Consider the following 20433-nt stretch of genomic DNA (forward strand, 5'->3'; position numbering starts at 1 on the left):
TCCAATGTCTCTGTAAAGCACTTTGAATCACCTTGTTGTTGAATTGTGCTATACAAATAAACTTGCCTTGCCTTGATCTGTGAAAGCAATGACACACCTTCTGCCTGCCTAATCCGGACACGCAAAAATAACGCATCACAATCACCTCCAGTCTGCAATCAGTGTGGACTTTCTGTGGTGGGGAGTGTTGCTTTGTTTGGTCATAGAGTCTAAACAGCAGTAAAATAACATGCCTTTTTCCTGATACAGTCAAAAGACCAGTGTTGAATTTAATTTAACAAGTTCACAGTTTTCATACTAAGCTTAGTTTTATATATATTACCATGTTTAAGACTAGGGTCAATCTTCTCATGTAACTCTCTGCAAGAACACTAATAAGATTAGCTCACAATGTTTGAAAGCATTCCTGTAACATGTATATAAGTCAGTACAGTGCATGAAGCAAAGAACAGTGATATAAGAATGAAAAGAATGTCGTAAGAAACCAATCTGCGACTATAACAGGAAGTTTACCATGAGTTTGACAACAGAAGTTAAACAATCCAAGCATGTTTGTAACTTGTCTTTCAGGAAGTTAGCTTCTTATGGCACCCCAGGGCCTCTTCTATCACAACTTATGTAAATTAGTTAAAGTGTTTATGTTCAAAGGTGGTGCACCTGGCCTGTCTCATGTTTCATGTTTCTCACTGCTCTCACATCATAATGACTATTTTGTTGTGGGGCGGATCTAGAGAAATTTTCTTAGGGTGGCCACCCTACACATATCCAGTTCTTACATCCTGTAATATGCATTATATGTGGTTAAAATAGATATAAAACATATATCTATAAAATATCTGAAATCACACACACACACACAAAACCCTGATAAAAACCGAGTACGGAAAAAGTTTACTGTAAAAACCACAAACACGTTTAGTGAATTGTTTTCACAACCTGAAATGCAAATATAAAGTGTAAATTTTGAAAACCTGTGTACAAACTCTGGAAACAATTAAGTTAATACAACCATTTACCTAAAATCGCAACCACCACGAATACTAAAAACTAAAACCTAAAATTAGTCGATATCGCTCTCTCTTTTGCCACCGCCACTCCCCCAAATTTTCCCTGTTCCTAAATCACCAAATCCCACGTGTTGTCATATCATTTTTATCGGTGGACATGGTACACTATTCCACCAATAGGAAAGGGTGGCATTTTTTTCCCTTATTTGCGCTGTCCAAATGCCATTTTTACCGTTTCTTTTCACTTATCATAACTCCGGTGTTAGTGGCTTATCAATAAAATGTAAAAACTGGCATATAGTTTGAAGTCTGGACTTTCAACACAAGCCGAAATAGAGACCCTGATGCTAGAAGATGCGTGACTGCAGCTTGTAGCTATGTCAGCTTAAATTGGTCATGTGATTTGAAGGTGTGGCTGTCCATCAACCCAGAGGGTTAATAACACTCGCCTTCATTCCAGTTCTAGAGTGGAGCAATCAACCACATGTGTTGAAATCGGAAAATAGCCAATGTGTTGATTCAAAATGCTTATGATTGTGTGCTCTGGCACAATCATAAGCATTGGTTGCTGCTGACAGCAAGAAATAAAACCGTTTGCTTTATATTTATATTGATATTTAATGTTACTTGTAGCCAGACTCAGAGTGTTAATGCTGGCTAATTTTAATATGCAGCATTGTGATAAGCAAAAATAGAGTGGACTTGGGATGGAAAGACATTATTTTAGGCTGGCACATGCCACCCCTGTAGGTCAGCCTGTGTTTTGTTGACCAGCTTTTTTCTCCTAAAACTTCAGTATTTGTGTTTCTGTCCATCATCTATCAGTTTTGCGTCTCTGATCTCAGCAGTTCTGCTCTCCGCAGCACCTTGATCACATTGGGGAGCAGTTTGTCTTTAAAGTCCCACAGTCGAGTGTCCACATGAAGCCAATCAAGTGGTGGATCGGTCGGAGTCCTGATTGGCGAGTGAATGATCCGACAGACGTCTGGTGGAACCTTGAACTTTGTTGCAGACATCATAAGCACATCATGCACTGAGGTCTGCTGCACTGCTCTGTAGGTGCATAAATACATGGACAATCACACAATGCCTCAGGGTTAAATGAATGCTAGTGCCGAACACTCAACCATTTTTCCCATTATAACCCACCTTGGCTGAACTATTAACTTGTGTGGATGGTAAATATTTCTGTTAGGCTCCTCTCTGTAGATATGCACCATAATATCAAAGCCTGGCACCCCATTCCATTGAGGCAGGGGTTCCCATTTACTTTGCTTAAAAGTCTTCTTGGGATAGGTGTGGTTCTCAATGAGAAATACTCCTGTCTGTAGAAGAACAGTTTAGGTTTGACAGGTGCAGGAAGGACATTTGAAAATAAATTTAGAAATGCTTAGAAAAAAATGTTACATTTGGATTCTGATTTTGGAGCGTGTTCATCAAAGACATCAGATCTTTGTGCTGGTATGGCATTATAATCTCATCAATGTCATTCAACAGGACGTAGCGGGAACGCTCCATTGATCTGTAAATGCACTCATTAAGTGTGGTCAGCTGGCCAAAGTAGTGCACGTCTCCTCCGTGCTCTGAGTGAAGCCAGCCACGAGATGGATTCAGATGCTTGTCAATGGGCCAAGGAACCATTTCCACAAAGCCCTCCTGGCTATAATTCTGCAACAGGCGGTCGAGCTCTGGACCACAGCTGGTGTTATAGATCACCACTCTGTTCACACCCAGCAACCTGGGGCAAAGTAACAGGTTTAAAGCCTTTCATTAGTTTACTCATGCCTTTGTTATTTATTGCATTTAGCTTACAAAAATGCATTCATATCACACAGGGGAGTTAAGAAGTATACATATAACAAATAACTGGAAATGCAGAGATTTTTTGTTTGAGACGACATTTGACTTTAAAGCCACAGAAAGGCTAGTTAGGTTTAGGGGCCAGCTTCTAAAGGAAAACATTTACACAACATTATAAGGAAGTCTATATCCTGATACATGATACAGTATCTAAACCCTCCTTTATGGATGGTTTAGATACTGGTAGATTTAGGGGTTAGGATGTTTTGTGTGGCCTCAGTCAAATGTGGCCACATTTGGAAAAAAAAGACAAACAAAAAACCCCCAAAACAAAAATAAAGAAAGTTGTGCTGTCAGCGTTAATCTCGTTAAAATGACGTTAACGCCATACCCACATTAATGGGGCAAATCTCCATTAGCCAGTTAACGTGGCTCACTCAGTGCGTGGGGCTGGACAGCGCTAACGTGTTAACAAGCTAACCACGCTAACACGTTGACACCATGCAGCCCCACGCACGGGGTGAGCCACGTTAACTGGCTAATGGAGATTTGCCCCATTAATGTGGGTATGGCGTTAACGTCATTTTAACGAGAGTAACGCTGACAGCACAAAAAGAAACAAAAAAACATGGGTGGGGAAAACTCCATCATTTTATACAGTCTATGCTCCACACTTACATGTGCAGATGCACATTTAAATATCTATCAGCACCTGCTACATTTCAAAACTTCTAATACTGGAAATATTCACTTTGGTGAGAATGTCAAAGACTCTGAAGTCAAGCCAACGTTATCCTCCGCTCTTGAATACAGAAGTAGAAACACCACTGAAGAAATCCAGGAGCTTTACAATTAACAGCAACCGTTACACAGAGGTTTTGCTGCATAGTTTTCACTCTGTAGCTGGTAGTGCTGTTACTGTACTCACCTGTACATTTCCAGAGTCTCTGCAAACTGAAGCACATTGTTGTAGTCGCCAAACAGATTAGAGATGCAGACTGTGAAGTCAAACTTCATGTTTTCTTCCTTTTGCCTGTCGCTCTTTTGGTTTCTTATAGGAAGCCAGGTAGAGTCAGATGCACTTTCTTTGTCTGGTGTAGTCAAGAGAGTGACACGTGTAGCGTTGCAGTTCTGAGGAATCTGACACATGACGTCCGTAGTGGCGAAGGGAAAACCAAAGTGATCAGAATGTTGTAAAATTGTTGCTGGAGTGGTTTTACTTAAAACATTTGCGCAGCAAAAAACACAGTGAAGGGGCTGTATGGAGTCTCTCTTAAATATGCCAATGATGCGTATATCCAAATCCTTCACTCTCTGGTCCACGTATGCTGACACCAGTAAGTGCTTGGTATTTTTGAGCGGGGTGATGGTCTGCTCAGATACTCCCAAGGAGCAAACACCCGGAGGCCCAGATGGTTTTGGGATGGATTTGTTGTTGTTGTTTGGCAAATTCACATTGAATAGAAAAATGAATATTAATGCACCAATCAAGGGGAGAGCCAGCTTCTTTTTGAGAGATTTTGCTGCATCCATCCAGCCAGCGCAGATGAAGCTAATTTCCAACCTGAGGAGAAGGTGTAGAATCACAATTACAAAGAGAAATGTAAAAATTCCTTAGAAATTTGCTTTCTGCGATGTTTGTGGAACATCAACAAACCTGTTTTCAAACTTTATATTTCATTTAAGTAGCCACTTTGATGTTGTAGGAGTCATTTTTGGGTTAATACCTTATGTTGCCGCTAAAGGTCACCTTTTTTTGTTTTCGTATGGTTGGTTCATGTAAAGGTATTTAAGGTAGATGCACGTAATCAGCATCAGGTGTGTTGTTAATCGTAAAAAGGCACACAGTTTGTGACCGCTGCGCTGTTATGTTAAAATAATGTTGGAATAATAATAATGGATTGGATTTATATAGCGCTTTTCAAGGCACCCAAAGCGCTTTACAATACCACTATTCATTCACTCTCACATTCATACACTGGTGGAGGCAGCTACAGTTGTAGCCACAGCTGCCCTGGGGCAGACTGACAGAAGCGAGGCTGCCATATCGCGCCATCGGCCCCTCTGGCCAACACCAGTAGGCAAGTAGGGTAAAGTGTCTTGCCCAGGGACACAACGACCAGGACAGAGAGCCCAGGGATTGAACCGGCGACCTTCCGGTTACAGATGTGATTCCCAACCCCCTGAGCCACGGTCGCCAATAAAGACCAAAAGGACAAGATAAGTACTGCTGGAGTTATTGGACTGTTTAATTAATTCATGCATACCAGTGACATCGCGTTACCCCCCGTTAACAAACACCTCAGAGGCTTCAAGGGTAGGCTTAACCTCTACAGGTGTCTTTACTGAAATATTCTTGATAGATGTAAGACCCAAACTCCAGGTTCATTTTATGTAATAACTGAATCCTGCCTGATTGTTCTCCCATTAAAAAAGGCCTTAAGAAAGCTCACCTGTGTCCCAGGATACTAGTCAATGTCAACCACTGTACTATTGAGAGCATTCTCACCAACAGCATATCAGTGTAGTACAACAATTTTACCACAGATGGTTAAATAACGCTAAACCAGATGGTAAAAAAAAAAAAATTGCCCAATGTATCACTGGCACTCATTTGACCAGCATAGCCCACTGAATGGTCATTGATCAATGGGCTTTGATTAGTGCTAGTTGATCAATGGTCATGACAATTTGCATATTAATGATCAAGGAACTGACCTCAGAGCTTATTGTTCATTCAGTGGGCTAGTTTCAGTCATTGTGCAAATGTACTGTTTATAAGGTTGGGGAAACCTGCAGTCAGCTGAGACTAAAGAAGTCACTTGGATGAGTGACGATTCTCCCACTGAAAGCACTACGTCCAGATAAACAGAATCAACCTTTTGGGATATACTTACCTGGATGATTGAGCATGCATCAAGATACCCGTTTCTTTATTTGCAAGTTCACCATATAATTGATTTGGCAGATTTTTACACAAAAGTTAACTTTTTTACAAAACATGTAAACCACAAAATTATAGAGCTAAAGAGTGTCCTTGAAGAAAGAAAGAAAAAACGTAAATCCTATTAAACAAGTTAGTTTAAGAAAATGGAATATGACCTGATATTGTTTGACTTATTGAGTTCTTTTGCAGCACCAAATATCAATAAGATTCACTTTAACTTCCATTTTGAATCCCCCTTCAGTTTTCTGTAGACAACCCATACTAGACGCTCCTTTACAAAATCAAGGGACCCTGTGGTAGAACTTGACCTAAGTGGCTAAAGAAGGGCAGGAGACAGATCCAGTCCAGTGTAGTGACCATTTTTGTGACCAAACAATATTGACAAAAATAAATAAGAAACTCAACTCCATAGTTAACTCAGTTCAAATAAACTGAACTGAACTGAACTGAACTGAACTGAACTGAACTGAACTGAACTGAACTGAACTGAACTGAACTGAACTGAACTGAACTGAACTGAACTGAACTGCAAATAAGCTCACATGCATTCAGCTATACTGACCTGCTCCTTTCTCCTCAAACACCTGCATTCGTCTGCTTAAATAGTCCACTTAACCAAACAATCTCACCCCTGGACTATTCCATTAGGTAGGTAAGGCAAACATTTCCCTACTCAATTCTATACTGCTACTCCTTCTAAGCAATAAAAGCTATGCTGTGTAATCAATACATATTACAACGACACATTCATTTCTTCATAAACACTCTAAAATCAGCTTTGTTAAATTACAAGGATTCTCCCCCTTGTTCACCTGGTCTCTTCCTGTGACCTCAGATTAACCAGGAAGCTATAAATACGGGAAGTGAAACTACATTTCCTCTTTTTGTTCCTGGAAGGCAGGTAGGTAAGGTGAATTCAAACTATACAGATTAACCGTTGAAATAAATAACACAGTAACTTAACAAACTTGTCAGAATTTATTTAAACCAAGATGTTATGTTATATAATCTGTAAAAGTACAAAACATAAACAAATCCAGGATAGTACATGTTTGCCTATTACATAATACATATTTGATATGGCTAAATCAAAACAAGTATGTTAACTAAAAATGGTAAATGGCCTGTATTCGTATAGCGCTTTACCAGTCCCTAAGGACCCCAAAGCTCTTTACATATTCAGTCATCCACCCATTCACACACACATTGGAGAGTCGGACAGCTAAGCCTGAGGAAGAAGCACCAGGTCGACAGATCGGTTATTTAGTGTTCATATGTACAGGGTGTACATGGACGAATTACAAATTGGCTTAAAAAAATACAAACACATAATCTTCTGTTAGAAATGAAGTAAGCTAACTAATACTAGGAAAATCGAGCAGTTTCTTTCACTATGAGTTGAATTAATTTCCACCTACCTCTCGCAGAGGGCTCAGTGTCAGCTCGTGGACCAAACCAAATCATGAAATGTGAGGGGGAAGGAAATAAGTTGTTGTACCTCGTGAAGCGAACAGTTTTTATGGCGATGGATTAATTATTTAAAAAAAAAAAGTTCTACAGCTTAGTGTCCCCGTCTTTTCTCCAAGGTTTTGATGCCAGGTAGTGTCATACATTGCTGCTAACCAAAAATACCTTCCTGATGAGTGAGTTTATCATGCCCATCTTGAAACAACTGTTGGGATTTAAATATATATTTTTAACCTCTTAAGCCCCAAGGGGGTTTCTGAGCTTCCTGCTCGAAAATGTAATGCCCAAATTTAATTGATTATTTCTCTGCAATTACAAACTCTGTCCTTACAATCTTGGTATCAAAATAAACCTAACACTTGTGAGATTTCATCAGAGGTGTAAATATTGAAGCAGATATTACTGTGTCAAAGTTACTGAGACTGGAACATAGAAAAAGTAAGTATATTTTATCCTCGCCTAATATATATATTTTTAATTTTTAGCATATAAACCTTTTAAAAATATGCCTCAGATCACATTTGGTTCCAGGATTTCAGTAACCAACATATAAACATCATCTGTGCAAAGATTTATGTTTCTAAAGTGAAACAGTGAAAAATTACAGCCCTGTCAATACATGAATATCCAGACGTTGTACAAAAATGTCCAATTTTGGCACATAATTGGACACCATGCCAGTTGAATTTTTTAGGTGTTAAAGAGCAAAAATTAATACATTTTATTAACAGGCCTAAAAATGCTCTTTTTTTTTTAAATATATTTTTGAAGAATTAACCACACATTTACATGGTAATGGCCCTTTTCTGCAGTGCGCATGAAGCGTTTAATTGGTCTCTGGCCCTTTAAACTCTGAGGGGCTGTAACTTTGGTTTCTTTTGGTCAATTTGCATGATTGACACCCCTTTTTAATCGTTTTAGCCAATAGAGTCAAAGTAATGATGCCACGTTCATGTCACTTCAACCAATCAGACATTGCAATGCCAAAATCCACGTGGGCCCAAATTTGTTGCATGTGGCATCTGTCCAGTCACGTGTCTGTAGGTGGGTCTAAAATGGAGGTTGTTGACGGAAAACTGCTCTGATGCGCTAGGTAGGTAACTACTGGTAATCACGTGGCTACTGGCGAAAATAACGGAGGAAAGCTGGACCAATCTCTGTCTTAGCGCATTTGCGCCGCTATGTGTTTTTGTGGTCTTTTTTTGCGGCTCATTCCGTGAATTTTGGTCTGATCGTGGTGAAACTTGGTGTGTGGAGTCAGTGATAGCTCTGGAAATTAATAAATTTAAATTAATAAATTTTTATGGGTTTGAGTCCCTATTGATCATAAGGTTGGACCTGCATCAGTCAAATAGTTCTGGTGGACTTTTGGTTGTTGTTTCAAAGTATAATAAAATTACTGTAGAACGGAAGTCTGGGACTCCTAAGAAGTGCACAAGCTCAGAGGTGGAGACCTCCCGCTTTTTACAGACGTGTAAAAAGACCCTCTAGGAGGATTACTCCAGGTGGCACCTGCCGAGACTTGGGGCCTTGGTTTTAAAATAGCCAGTGATTGGATCACTTTGCTGTTTAGAAAGGTATCTGCACTTTTTTGGGCAGCAGAGGTTGGACCTCGGGCATTGGACGCTTTTAAAAATTCAAATAGGGTGCTTAGAAATTGGGCCAGGCACAGTTTGGAACTGATACTGGTTAATTGATCACAAAAAGGTTGGACCTAGCGTAATTTTACTGAGAGATCTTTTACTTTGTGGTCATCTTAGATGAGTAGTTTATGGACAAGACCCACCAGGTCATTCAGTGTTCCCTTAGTGCTAATGTGTCAGAGATGTTGGTGTAACTGAAGTAATGTTGTTAAGTCCTTAAAGTCATATTCTTTTATTGTCATGACTCTATTTGAAGCTGTTTTTTTTTTGTATGATACCTGATTTATATGGAATATGGCTGAAGTAAACTAAAGTCTAAAATACTTAGTCATTTGTTTAATAGTAATTTAACATTATATAATTCACATATAAAACTATGAATTGTAATTTTAAATGGTTTAAATGCAGGTAGAATAGCATATGTAGGCAAGTATGTTTCTCTCTCTCTTTTTTTTTTTAATCAAGAAGCAAAGACAAAAAGAAAAAAAAAACAGGGCAGGGTTCGGTGGCTGAATCATCCGTCCCCACCAATGCCAAAACCAAATCTACGCCCTTGAGAAACGGATCAAAATATGAGGGTGTGTGGCAGTGTCTGTGTGTCTGGCAGGAAGTGAACAACTTTGCATGCCCATAAAAGGAACTGTGTAGTGTGGAACCAGAGAGAGAGAGAGACTTGTTAAAATCTAGGTAGAGGAAGAGAATGAATGTCTTAAGAAATAGTAATGAAAATGATATTAATAAATAAGTGTTTTAGTGTGTTAATACAGGTGCTCTCAAAACATGAGTACAGCGGCAAAATGATAGATTAACAGAATTGGGATGACAAACAGGCCAGCCTTTGGCTTAAAATTTTACAGCTTGACCTCTCATTCTGTCCTTATCCTGAGAACAAGCTTAAAGGACAGTCAATCTCCTGATGAAGACAGAAGACAGACAGAACACTGTGTACTTGAAGAATTAACAGCAGGCAAAAGACAGTGCAACTGACCTATAACACTGAAGGGTCCAGCAGCATGTATGAATACCACTGATGGAACATGAGCTTTGAATTACGAGCTGGAGACTTAATCAGTGACATGACTGTTTGAAGGCACTGGACGCGATATTTGCCATGCTGGGAGTTAACCTACAAAAAAAGACTGAAAAGATCAAGAGAGAAGAAACAGAGAGATGGAGATTTGAAGGTCACACAAGGACAAGGACCAGTGAGAGGTCAAGCCCAGACGAGTTAGAGTGAGAGCGTGTGGGGAATTGGATTGAAAATGGGGGCTGAACTGGTGGAGGTTTAGAAATGCCCCGAGCATCATAACAGAAAGGTAAATTTAAAAAAAGAGAGAGAGAGAAGGAAAAACACAAACTAATAATTACATGAATGAATAAAAAACACACATACACAAATTGTTACATGTTAAATTATTTTTGGAAATAATCAGAAGTGAGATAGTTTGAATCCACAGCTCAGTGCAAAGAGACATGAATTAAACCTGATTATAAAATACATATGCAATCAAGAAGCAGCTTACCCTTGTGGGACTAATAAAGGTATATCAATTCAATATATCAATACACTCAACATTAATATGAACACATAACATAAATGCAATGAAGACACGCTTACACCTATGAGTGGGAATACATGACATAAATTGGTATTTCTGGCCGGAGAGAGAGAAGTGTATTTAAGCAGTGATGATAATAATGAAAATGTCTTAGTTTTGTCACTTTTAGGTGCAAAGCAGAGCTGGATCAATTTTCTACATGCAGCAGGTGGAAGAAAGTTATAGGTTAACATTACTGGAAACGTTCAGGCCAAGTTTCTGGTTGAATTGTTTACAGTGCCATATCTCCCTCAACCTCACATGCGAGCTCTAACTCCTGGCTGAAGACAAGAAATGCAATTCCAAAGAGCAATTCAATCAGGGAAGACAAACAATGGTTTTGTAGGGTTGGGCACTGTTAAAACCAAAGGTTGCATAGAGTCTTTTTGTCTTTTTCTAACCTAACAAGAGTTCCAAGAAAAGCTAGTTATACTGAGACCAGTTAAACAGACAAAGCATGTCTACACCTTTTTCTGTTTGACTCATGCAACTGAAAAATATCTGCTCAAGTTATGGCGGTTATGGCGCCATTACCACTTTAATGTTGGAAACCACGCCAAACCTAAAAATATAACACTGTGGAGACATGGATCAGTACACTGCTTAGATAAGTCTTTTTTTTTTTTTTTTTTTTTTTTTTTTTACATTAGAATATTGTAGTGGTATTATTATGATTATTATTATTATTATTACATTGATTGGTACGCCAAATACAAATACTATATACGTGAGCTTTTTTGGATTTAAGTAAAGATAAATGTAATTTATAAAATGGTGTAAAAACATTTTGTGCTTAATTACCTTTATTTATGATACAAAATATTAGCAAATATAACATAAATAATTCCTTGGATATCAATTTCAAAGAAAACCTAGTGGAACTCAAAGGGTTTTTCATCTGTTTTAGCTCACTAGTTTTCCCCACCCACAACAGTTATAGCCAGTGTACAAAATATACACAGAGCAATGCACATTTCTCCAGAAGTACTCTGTTTATGTTGGTTATAATCATGATGTGTTATTACAAAACACCGGGTAGAAAAAAAATCCCAAAGGCCTGCCTGCAATTATACACATTGTTGGCATGAAAGAATTAACTTCCTTCACATATCAGTGTCACTGGTTCAGGGTCGGGAATGTCTGTATGGGGAGAGTCGGACAGCTAAGCCTGAGGAAGAAGCACCAGGTCGACAGATCGGTTATTTAGTGTTCATATGTACAGGGTGTACATGGACGAATTACAAATTGGCTTAAAAAAATACAAACACATAATCTTCTGTTAGAAATGAAGTAAGCTAACTAATACTAGGAAAATCGAGCAGTTTCTTTCACTATGAGTTGAATTAATTTCCACCTACTTTTTGTCTTTATCTCGCAGAGGGCTCAGTGTCAGCTCGTGGAACAAACCAAATCATGAAATGTGAGGGGGAAGGAAATACGTTGTTGTACCTTGTGAAGCGAACAGTTTTTATGGCGATGGATTCAGCATTCTGCTCTTGCTCTTGACGAAGGCGGTCGCACTTTTCTCCTCTCCTCCTCCTCCTCAGCTTCCCTGCTTAGCCTCTTATGTCCTTGCCTAGTCTCGTGTTTTTTGTATTACTTTTCCCTGGAACATTCTCTCACAGTCTGTTCTCTAAAACCCAACACCCTGATAACGACTGTGTTTAGTCTGTTCCTTCCAGAGGCGGAGCCAGACATTTGAAACACCCGGGGCTTAGCCCTAAAGGGTAGTATGCATGTGGGATTTTTTTTTTTTTTTTTTTTTTGGGGGGGGGGGGGGTAGAAATGACTGAAAGATTAATAGGCTCTGTTTTGAGTTTTGTTCAAAAAAGAAAGACTTCATATAGGGAAAAATATATATCACATGTGCAGGACACCTTAAACTAGTTTTTTAATTAAGCAGCAAGGCAGAACAAAGTCGGGGCTGTATCAAGACACGAGGACTAAACCCCAATTCAACCAGACCCAGAACTGATCCAGAATTAAAACAGGACTACAACAGCTCAAAATCAGGACTACTTAGGATTTAACCAAGACAGAACCAGAATCAGAACTAGATGATAGTAGCACTAAAAATCATCATAGACCTGCACTACACTTATTTTTTAATTCTACCAAAGTCCATTATTTAGATTCAGAAAAGTTTATATAATTATTTAGCCTTGTTGTGCAAACAAGCCTGCAAAACTTAGTAGAATTTGAAAAATAGCAAACCTAAAAAGAAACACTAGGTACGAGATACATGAGTACCTATGATACGGTGATACTTTTGGTAAACAACCATTTGACTAACATGTGTGTCGCACCTGCTCTTGTTCCATCTCTGTTCTGTCCTCATTCTCAATCTCCCTCTCTGTTCCTCTCTCTCCCTCTTTGTGCTGACAATCATCAAATATACAGTTGAAACCAGGTATTTACAAACTCTTCAGATCAAAACACAAACACTTTTTTAATTGTAACATCAAATTAGACTAAATGTTTATTTTTTTAGATTGATAAATATAAAAAACATATTTGTTAACTTTAAGAGTAAAGAGAGAAACTGTCTGTATTTCTTAATTGTAAATGGCACCAAATTGTATTCAAACTTGAGCCACACTTATGGAGCTCCACAGTTCTTTTCCTGGTGTTTTGGTTGACATCTCTTGATTTTCCCATTTCAAAGAAACAGGCTCTGTGTTTTGCCTTATATGCGTCCACAGCTGTGCCACCAGTTTACTCACATGGACTCTACTAACCTATCAGAAGCTTCTTCAGCTCAGAATGGAATCGTCTGGAGTTTCTAATTAATTAACAATAAACTTAGTGTACATGTACTCCTAAATTTGATGAAAGTGATAAAAAAAATAGACAGCTCTGTCTCTCTTTATTCTGACATTTAACTAATTCAAAAGATATTTCAATATTTATCCAAAACAAAACAAGTTTACTCTAAATTGATGTTGTACAGTAAAAAATGTTCTTGTGTTTTCCATAAAGTGTATGTAAATATCTGGTTTCAACTGTGAATATACTGCTGTGTATTGAAGTTCCTCTTGTTTTGCATAGAAATATACTGAACAACATACAAAGCATAATATATAAAATAGCATCTACCTGAGTTGTTTCTTTGAAAGAAGCTCCTTATGTCCATTCTTGTATATCATAAATTACTGAAACAGATTTATTTAGCCGTGGAGGGTAACAACTGAAAATAATAATAATAATAATAATAATGGATTGGATTTATATAGCGCTTTTCAAGGCACCCAAAGCGCTTTACAATGCCACTATTCATTCACTCTCACATTCACACACTGGTGGAGGCAGCTACAGTTGTAGCCACAGCTGCCCTGGGGCAGACTGACAGAGGCGAGGCTGCCATATCGCGCCATCGGCCCCTCTGGCCAACACCAGTAGGCAGTAGGGTAAAGTGTCTTGCCCAAGGACACAACAATATTTATTAATATGAAATAAACACACATGTAAGCTAAGACTCTCTAAAGAAACAGCATTGTTGTTGTTCGGCTTTTCATTTCGCCATTTGTTGATTCACTCGAAGAGCAAGTAACGTAATATGGGTCAAGTGATCAGTTTGATATCAATCTTTTGTGATACACTGTCATATTTACATTATTTGTACAGTACGAATGATTTGCTTTGGTACCTGGTCAAACTTCAGTTCTCCTCTGTCTGCCTAGCTTCGTTTCTCCAACAGCGCACTCGTAGGCAGCAGCTGCCCCGTCCCGCTTACTGCCTGAGCTCGGATCATACCAATATTAGGGGGGATTTGCGCACAGTCGTAAATTCCCACAGTGTGCACTATGTGCTTCGAATATTGTGTGTAGTTTTTTGCTTTATACAGTTGTCAGCCAGGCATCTAACTATGAAAAAATTACACTCCAAAAGACCCCGGGCTTCTGAAAAAACAACCCGGGCTTAAACCCAGTAAGCCACCCCCCCGCTCCGCCACTGGTTCCTTCCCATTCCGTGGAAGGCCACCTGGGTTGGCTGGAAGACTGTTTACTTCGCCTAGCAGGGAAGTACTCTGGACACGCACACACATACATATACACTGATATGCACCAGGGCTGTGCAGAAAGGTTTAAAGGGGCGGGTGCTCAAAGTTAAAAAGGGGCACATTGAACCAGGCTGAATCATTTGTTTCACTATCCACTCTGTGCAGGGGCAAAGCTTATTACATTTTTAAACTGTAGAGATACAATAATTTTACTGCTGTAAAATCCAAATTTTGTCTTATTTAAAATATAAATCTAATATAATCTGCTTCTTAATGTATGTTCTTTAAAATACAGCGTGTGTTTTTTTAATATATTATAATTATAATAATGCATAATTATGTGGACATGCATATTAGACCGTTTTTTAGTGAAATATAATCCCTCCAGAAAGGCAGGAAAAGCCCGGTAACTTACTTTAAAACTAAATATGTTCCCTAAAACGGTGACAAAGCTACAGACCCATGACAGCCTTACACAGGTAGCCAGCAGCTATGACCAGCACTACATGTGCAGTTAATAAAAGGACAGGTAATGTTTGTCACGCTGTTGCACACACAGCACGCTCGTTTGTTTCAGTTCGTCAGCTGCAACAAGACAACGTGTACGTAATAAGCTGATACTCCTGGGTGCTGTAGACTACAGTGTACGCTGTACACCTACTTACTGGTTTTGTCGCATCAGTCTGTGTCTCTGAGTTAACTTGTGTTTCTCCTACAGCTCCGGACCGCTAAAAATGCGCGTGCTCTTTGTGAGCTTGTTCCCGGCTCGTAACCAGCGCGTTCTGCCGTCAAGGGTGATCATTGGTTAAATGTGATCATGTGACTGATGCAAGCGAGATCCTTTTATTTAGCAAAACTGTGATTAATAGTTAAATATTATTGTTGAGGGGCACAGACAAGACTCCACACGCACACACACATTAAAAAAATAACAATAATATATATATTTTTTTAAAAAGTTGCCTCAACAAAAGGGCACTTTGGGCACCCATCAGGAAAGGGGCGGGTGCTCAAGCCCCTCTAGCCCCCCCCTCTGCACGTGCCTGATATGCACACACTCATCCCCCCTCCCTTTCCAAACGCATTTGACGCTTATTCCCTTCCGATGCTGACGGTAGATCAAGGAGACCAGCGCACGCAGGCCCGGATGTACTGTCTAATTCGGCGGTCTCTCACCCTTTACCCACCCCTGTTGCTTGTCATGTGTTTCTTTGGTGTATTAAGAGTTTTTTCATGTGCTATGTGCAGAGGTGTTTTTTTTCTGTTCTCAAACTGATCTCCCTGTTGGAGCTCAGTCTGGGGGGAGTTATTGTTTTTTCTCCCTCTTTCCTCATGTGCTGCATTTTCCATTGTTATACCTCACTGACCTGTCTTCCCCATGTGATGTTTTGTGTAATGTATGTATGGTCGGAGGGTAAGATGGCGCCGCCATTGTGTACAATAGGTCGGCAGCCTTATGAAATTTCCCCTTGTGGGACTAATAAAGGTATATCAATTCAATTCAATCAATTCAATATCAATTCAATTCAATTAATTATTTAAAAAAATGTTCTACAGCTTAGTGTCCCTGTCTTTTCTCCAAGGTTTTGATGCCAGATAGTGTCATACATAATACAAAAAATACAAAAATACCTGATGAGCGAGTTTATCATGCCCATCTTGAAACAACCCAGTTTTGTAACAGCTATGAACACAAAATTCAGTGTCTCTGTTTTACACTGTTCTGAATCAAAAAGACTTTATTCCATTCGTGAGATATTCTTGAGCTATGGTGCACAGATTATAAGACAACAACTAATTTATAACAGTTTAAATAACAGCAATTGATATTAGTATTATTATTATAGTTTCTTAACAAATGTAGGACATCGCTTTTTGTTTGTAAGCCAGTTAAGAAGTAAAGTGAAATACATATGCAAATAGAACACACACGTTTAAAAAGGAAAGCTCTGTTCTGTAATATGGAGCTTCAGGAAAATGGAATGGAAATACTCACGCACATCTGAACATCTGAACATTCCGAGTAAGATGGCTTGCAAACAGGCAAATAATAGTAATAATACTAATTAAAAATAATCGATATTGTTTGCAAATAAGCCAAAAACATTAGAAATAAATCCAAAAATGGTGGTTTATTTTGGGTTGCACAATACAAGGATCGTATTGCAAGCTTTACCACTCAGGTGGCACATATGAATGAAAATGTAAGCAACCAGGCAGTTGGCACCAGGCCAAATTTGAGTTGTATATCTGGTTTTTCAATTCTCGGAAAGACCGGTTAGATGGCACTTTACATCACAGAGTTTAAAAGTAGCCATTGTTGTGCAATAAAAGCAGACCCTAAAGTAAGTACTGTCAGCATACTGTCTCTAAAATGACTTATTACTTACTTTAAATAACAAGAATAATTAAATAAAAAACAATAAGAACTAAAATTATACTACTGGTTTATTTCACTATTTCAGTTCTCAGTTCAATAGCATATCTTTCCCATCATGCACGTGCATCTGGCAAATCTGCAGCAACTGTGTGATGCTGTCATGTCAGTATAAACTGATATGTTTATAGCACCTTTTTGAATCAAAACCACAAAGCAGCAAAGGCAAACGGTCCAATCTAACACTAGCAAACTGTACGTAAGGAATTGAAACAAAAACATTTACTATGTCATATTGTACTTTGTCAAATTGTACTAATGTCATTATTGAACTTTCACATTTAAGAGGTAATATTCAGACCACAAACTCCACTGTAGGTCCATAAGATCACTGTGGCAACACTGAGAGTTGAAAAACTGTCTAAGTTCTTTCATCTGTAATAAAATGATCCATGTGGCTGCTCTACCAGATTATTCAACCGTACTCTAGAAATAACAATAAGTATATAACAATAAGTTATATAAGTTAAATAACAATAAGAAATAATAATAAGTGTTTGGGCACACAGCACAAGCGAGACACAAGAGACTGCTCACAGATTTGCAGGCTCTGAACATATTTCTCAGAAAATACAAATTCAGGATGCTGATGTGTGGCTGATCATGGTGCACGGATGATATTGGTAATGGGGGAATGTGTGCTGGGATTATGCCGATGGTGAGATCCTGTTTTTCTGACTCAGAATAATACACAGAAATACATTAAATTTGCATAGGCGTGTAGAGGACCCTTTTTCACAGCATATTTTATACATGGATGACAATACATAATAATTGGAGCACATTTTTAAAATGTCCACTACACAAAAATAAGATGCCATTCATGTTCCCCTGCTTGTTAATTCAGGGTTGGTCACCAGTGTCCTGCACTGCCTTCATCATTGATTGACCCCTAATCATCCAAATATCCTGTCCTGCAGCGAGTAGCACCACTTGCATACCGAAAAATTTGACGTTTTGGAAGAAAAACAATGTTAAAGCAAGCATGATGAAATTTGTTGTTCTTTCAGCATCTATTTACCAGATATACCTTTTCTACTGAAAAAAAAATGCACCATTATAATTTGTGTACAAAGTTATATAATAAATTCATCTTTTTCCTTTTATGCACAAAATAACATATTGGAATATTTAATGTCTATCATTAAAAAATAAACCACTACATAATATACTGGGGGTGGATAGCTATATTACGAGAATACCAAACCTCAAACCCACTCACCTAAACTGTTTAAAACTGGAGTGCTCAATTTTTGGGCGAATGTATGTATTTTTTTAGAAGTACAACTGACCACATCTATTCATATTTACAATAATGGTCAGCTTATTTCACGACAACCTTACTTTTATCCAACTTTGGTTTTTATGACTACTCTAAGTATTACCAACTAACCTACGGTTAGCTGCTCTGTTAGTGGTGTAAGTTGACAGTATGTGGCATAAGTTAATAACTACAAGAGACATGCTCCTAAATATAACTAAAGGAACAAAAAATGTTTTACTTCCCTTGCAGTTCTACAGCAGTAGCTAGAATATGGGTTGATTCCAAATCTATTGTTATAATTCATTGGTTTATGCAACCATGGCTCTATGAGGCAAGCCAAAAAGGAAGCAAACTTTGTAAATGTTTTGGAATTTGTACGTGCTTTGGCTCTAGGTGCCACGGTAGCAAACGGTGGCACCCACTTCCTCTGATTTTTATTCAGGGATAAAACAGAAAGTGCACATTCGGTAGGGAGCAGCCTGCTATCTACTGGCAGCCTTTTCTTTGAGGTGATTTCTGTTGATATGGATATTAAGTGGTTGTTACTGTGGTAAATGCAAGGGCGTAGATTTGGTTTTGGCATTGGTGGGGACGGATGATTCAACCACTGAACCCTGCCCTGTTTCTTATTTTTGTCCTTTTTGTCTTTGCTTCTTGATAAAAAAGGAGAAATATACTTGCCTACATATGCTATTCTACATGCTTTTAAACCATTTAAAATTACAATTCATAGTTTTATATGTGAATTATATAATGTTAAATTACTATTAAACAAATGACTGACTAAAGTATTTTAGACTTTAGTTTACTTCAGTCATATTCCATATAAATCAGGTATCATGCTAAAATAAAAATAGCTTGAAATACAGTCATGACAATAAAAGAATATGACTTTAAGGACTCAACAACATGACTTCAGTTATACTACACCAACATTTCTTATACATTAGCATTAAGGGAACACTCAGTGACCTGCTGGTTTTTGTCCATAAAACTACTCATCTAAGATTACCACAAAGTAAAAGATCTCTCGGCAAAATTATGCAACATTTTAGGCACTACTGCCCCTATCAAATCAGTGAGCTGGGATGTTTTATTCTAAACATGAACTACTGTTACAGCAACAGACATGGACTACATGTCCCACACAACAACTCAACGTCCGCTATGTGAAGGAGCCAAACACATGCCTTCTCCTCTCGTTAACTGAGATAAACTGCTGGCATATTGGTTTTACATCTATACTGTCCAGTCTCTCCTGGTCGACATACAGCAGCATTGTTTAATCTCATTTGAGTCATTGTTAACCTTAGCCATGTTTTTAGTCTTCTGAGAGCACTGAAGCTTCTTTTGGCCTCAGTACATGGGTTTTATCCTCAGATTACAATTATTATTCTGTGCTTGATGTGCCTCACCTTTGGCCCTGGCTCTTCCCCTCTGACTGCACTAGGACATATTGCCACCTGATAAAATAACACATTGATTCGTGCCATATAAAAAGTGAGACATGTCAATTCAGATTCTTTGTCAAACATACCATATTGAATCAATTTACATCAGCAGCCTAACAATTGTCACGATAATAAATACTAGTTAATCTATAGCACCAAATCATCAGCCTGTTCTGTCAATTTGTGCAGATCTTGACTCATCAGTAATGTTTGTAGGCTAAGTGCATTTTTAAAACAATTTGTGCAAACTGCACTACAAGGTGGAATATTTGTAAAATCGTGACTACCTCATAATATATTGTCTCAAAAATTAACCCTATGAATACGTCAGTGCCATTAGGATGAAATTATTGTGTCACCAACATTTTAACGTTAGACATATAATTTTAACAGCCTCTGTAAACTAATATCCTGGCTTGCTCAAGGCTGCCGTTTTCTCTTACAGTTCCAATCAAAATTAGAAATGCTGCTCTGAGACTGAGAGAACTAATAGTGCTGCCTTTTGTGCAGTTAGTTTCCAAAACGCGTTATTCATGGTTACATACAATTTTAGACTGATGTGGGCCAAAGCCTAGCATAGCCTGTAACGTTATTGTGACGGACACATTTTATGAGTGAACTTGAGTTTAAGTGACTTACAGGTTTCTTTGAAAAATACTTTCTTATATCCAGGTTCTTCCTCTTTGCTGCCGTCCTCCTCTCCTCCTGGAGCGCAGGTACCGCTGCTAAAATCTCCTCCCTGCTAGTGATGGGTCGTTCGCGAACGAAATGGCTCTTAGAGCCGACTCCTTATCGCAAGCCGTCACGTGTTTCTCTCTC

At 38.5% G+C, this 20433-nt stretch overlaps 1 protein-coding gene and 1 long non-coding RNA gene across 7 annotated transcripts; both read right to left on the reverse strand.

The window, feature by feature from the left end:
* Positions 1 to 251: 251 nt before the first annotated feature.
* Positions 252 to 20361, reverse strand: LOC120740031. 6 transcript variants are annotated; one of them, XM_040042110.1, is made up of 5 exons: positions 20254 to 20361; positions 3736 to 4371; positions 2415 to 2745; positions 2157 to 2332; positions 252 to 2060 (listed from the first exon to the last, which is right to left on the reverse strand). In XM_040042110.1, the coding sequence occupies exons 2-5, from the start codon at positions 4338 to 4340 to the stop codon at positions 1829 to 1831; spliced, it is 1344 nt and encodes a 447-aa protein (XP_039898044.1). In that variant the 5' UTR covers positions 4341 to 4371; positions 20254 to 20361; the 3' UTR covers positions 252 to 1828. The 6 variants fall into 6 exon arrangements, with proteins under 6 accessions (XP_039898044.1, XP_039898042.1, XP_039898043.1 ...); XM_040042108.1 differs by lacking the exon at positions 20254 to 20361 and adding an exon at positions 16459 to 17323; XM_040042109.1 differs by lacking the exon at positions 20254 to 20361 and adding an exon at positions 16463 to 17322.
* On the reverse strand, positions 5638 to 16452 carry LOC120740033. Its single transcript, XR_005697311.1, has 3 exons — positions 16095 to 16452; positions 6277 to 7386; positions 5638 to 6205 (listed from the first exon to the last, which is right to left on the reverse strand). It is a non-coding gene; the product is annotated as an uncharacterized LOC120740033 (long non-coding RNA).
* Positions 20362 to 20433: the final 72 nt, after the last annotated feature.

The sequence above is a fragment of the Simochromis diagramma genome, unplaced genomic scaffold (assembly GCF_900408965.1).
Source record: "Simochromis diagramma unplaced genomic scaffold, fSimDia1.1 OVJJ01000304.1, whole genome shotgun sequence".
In the NCBI taxonomy this organism is placed as follows: Eukaryota; Metazoa; Chordata; class Actinopteri; order Cichliformes; family Cichlidae; genus Simochromis; species Simochromis diagramma.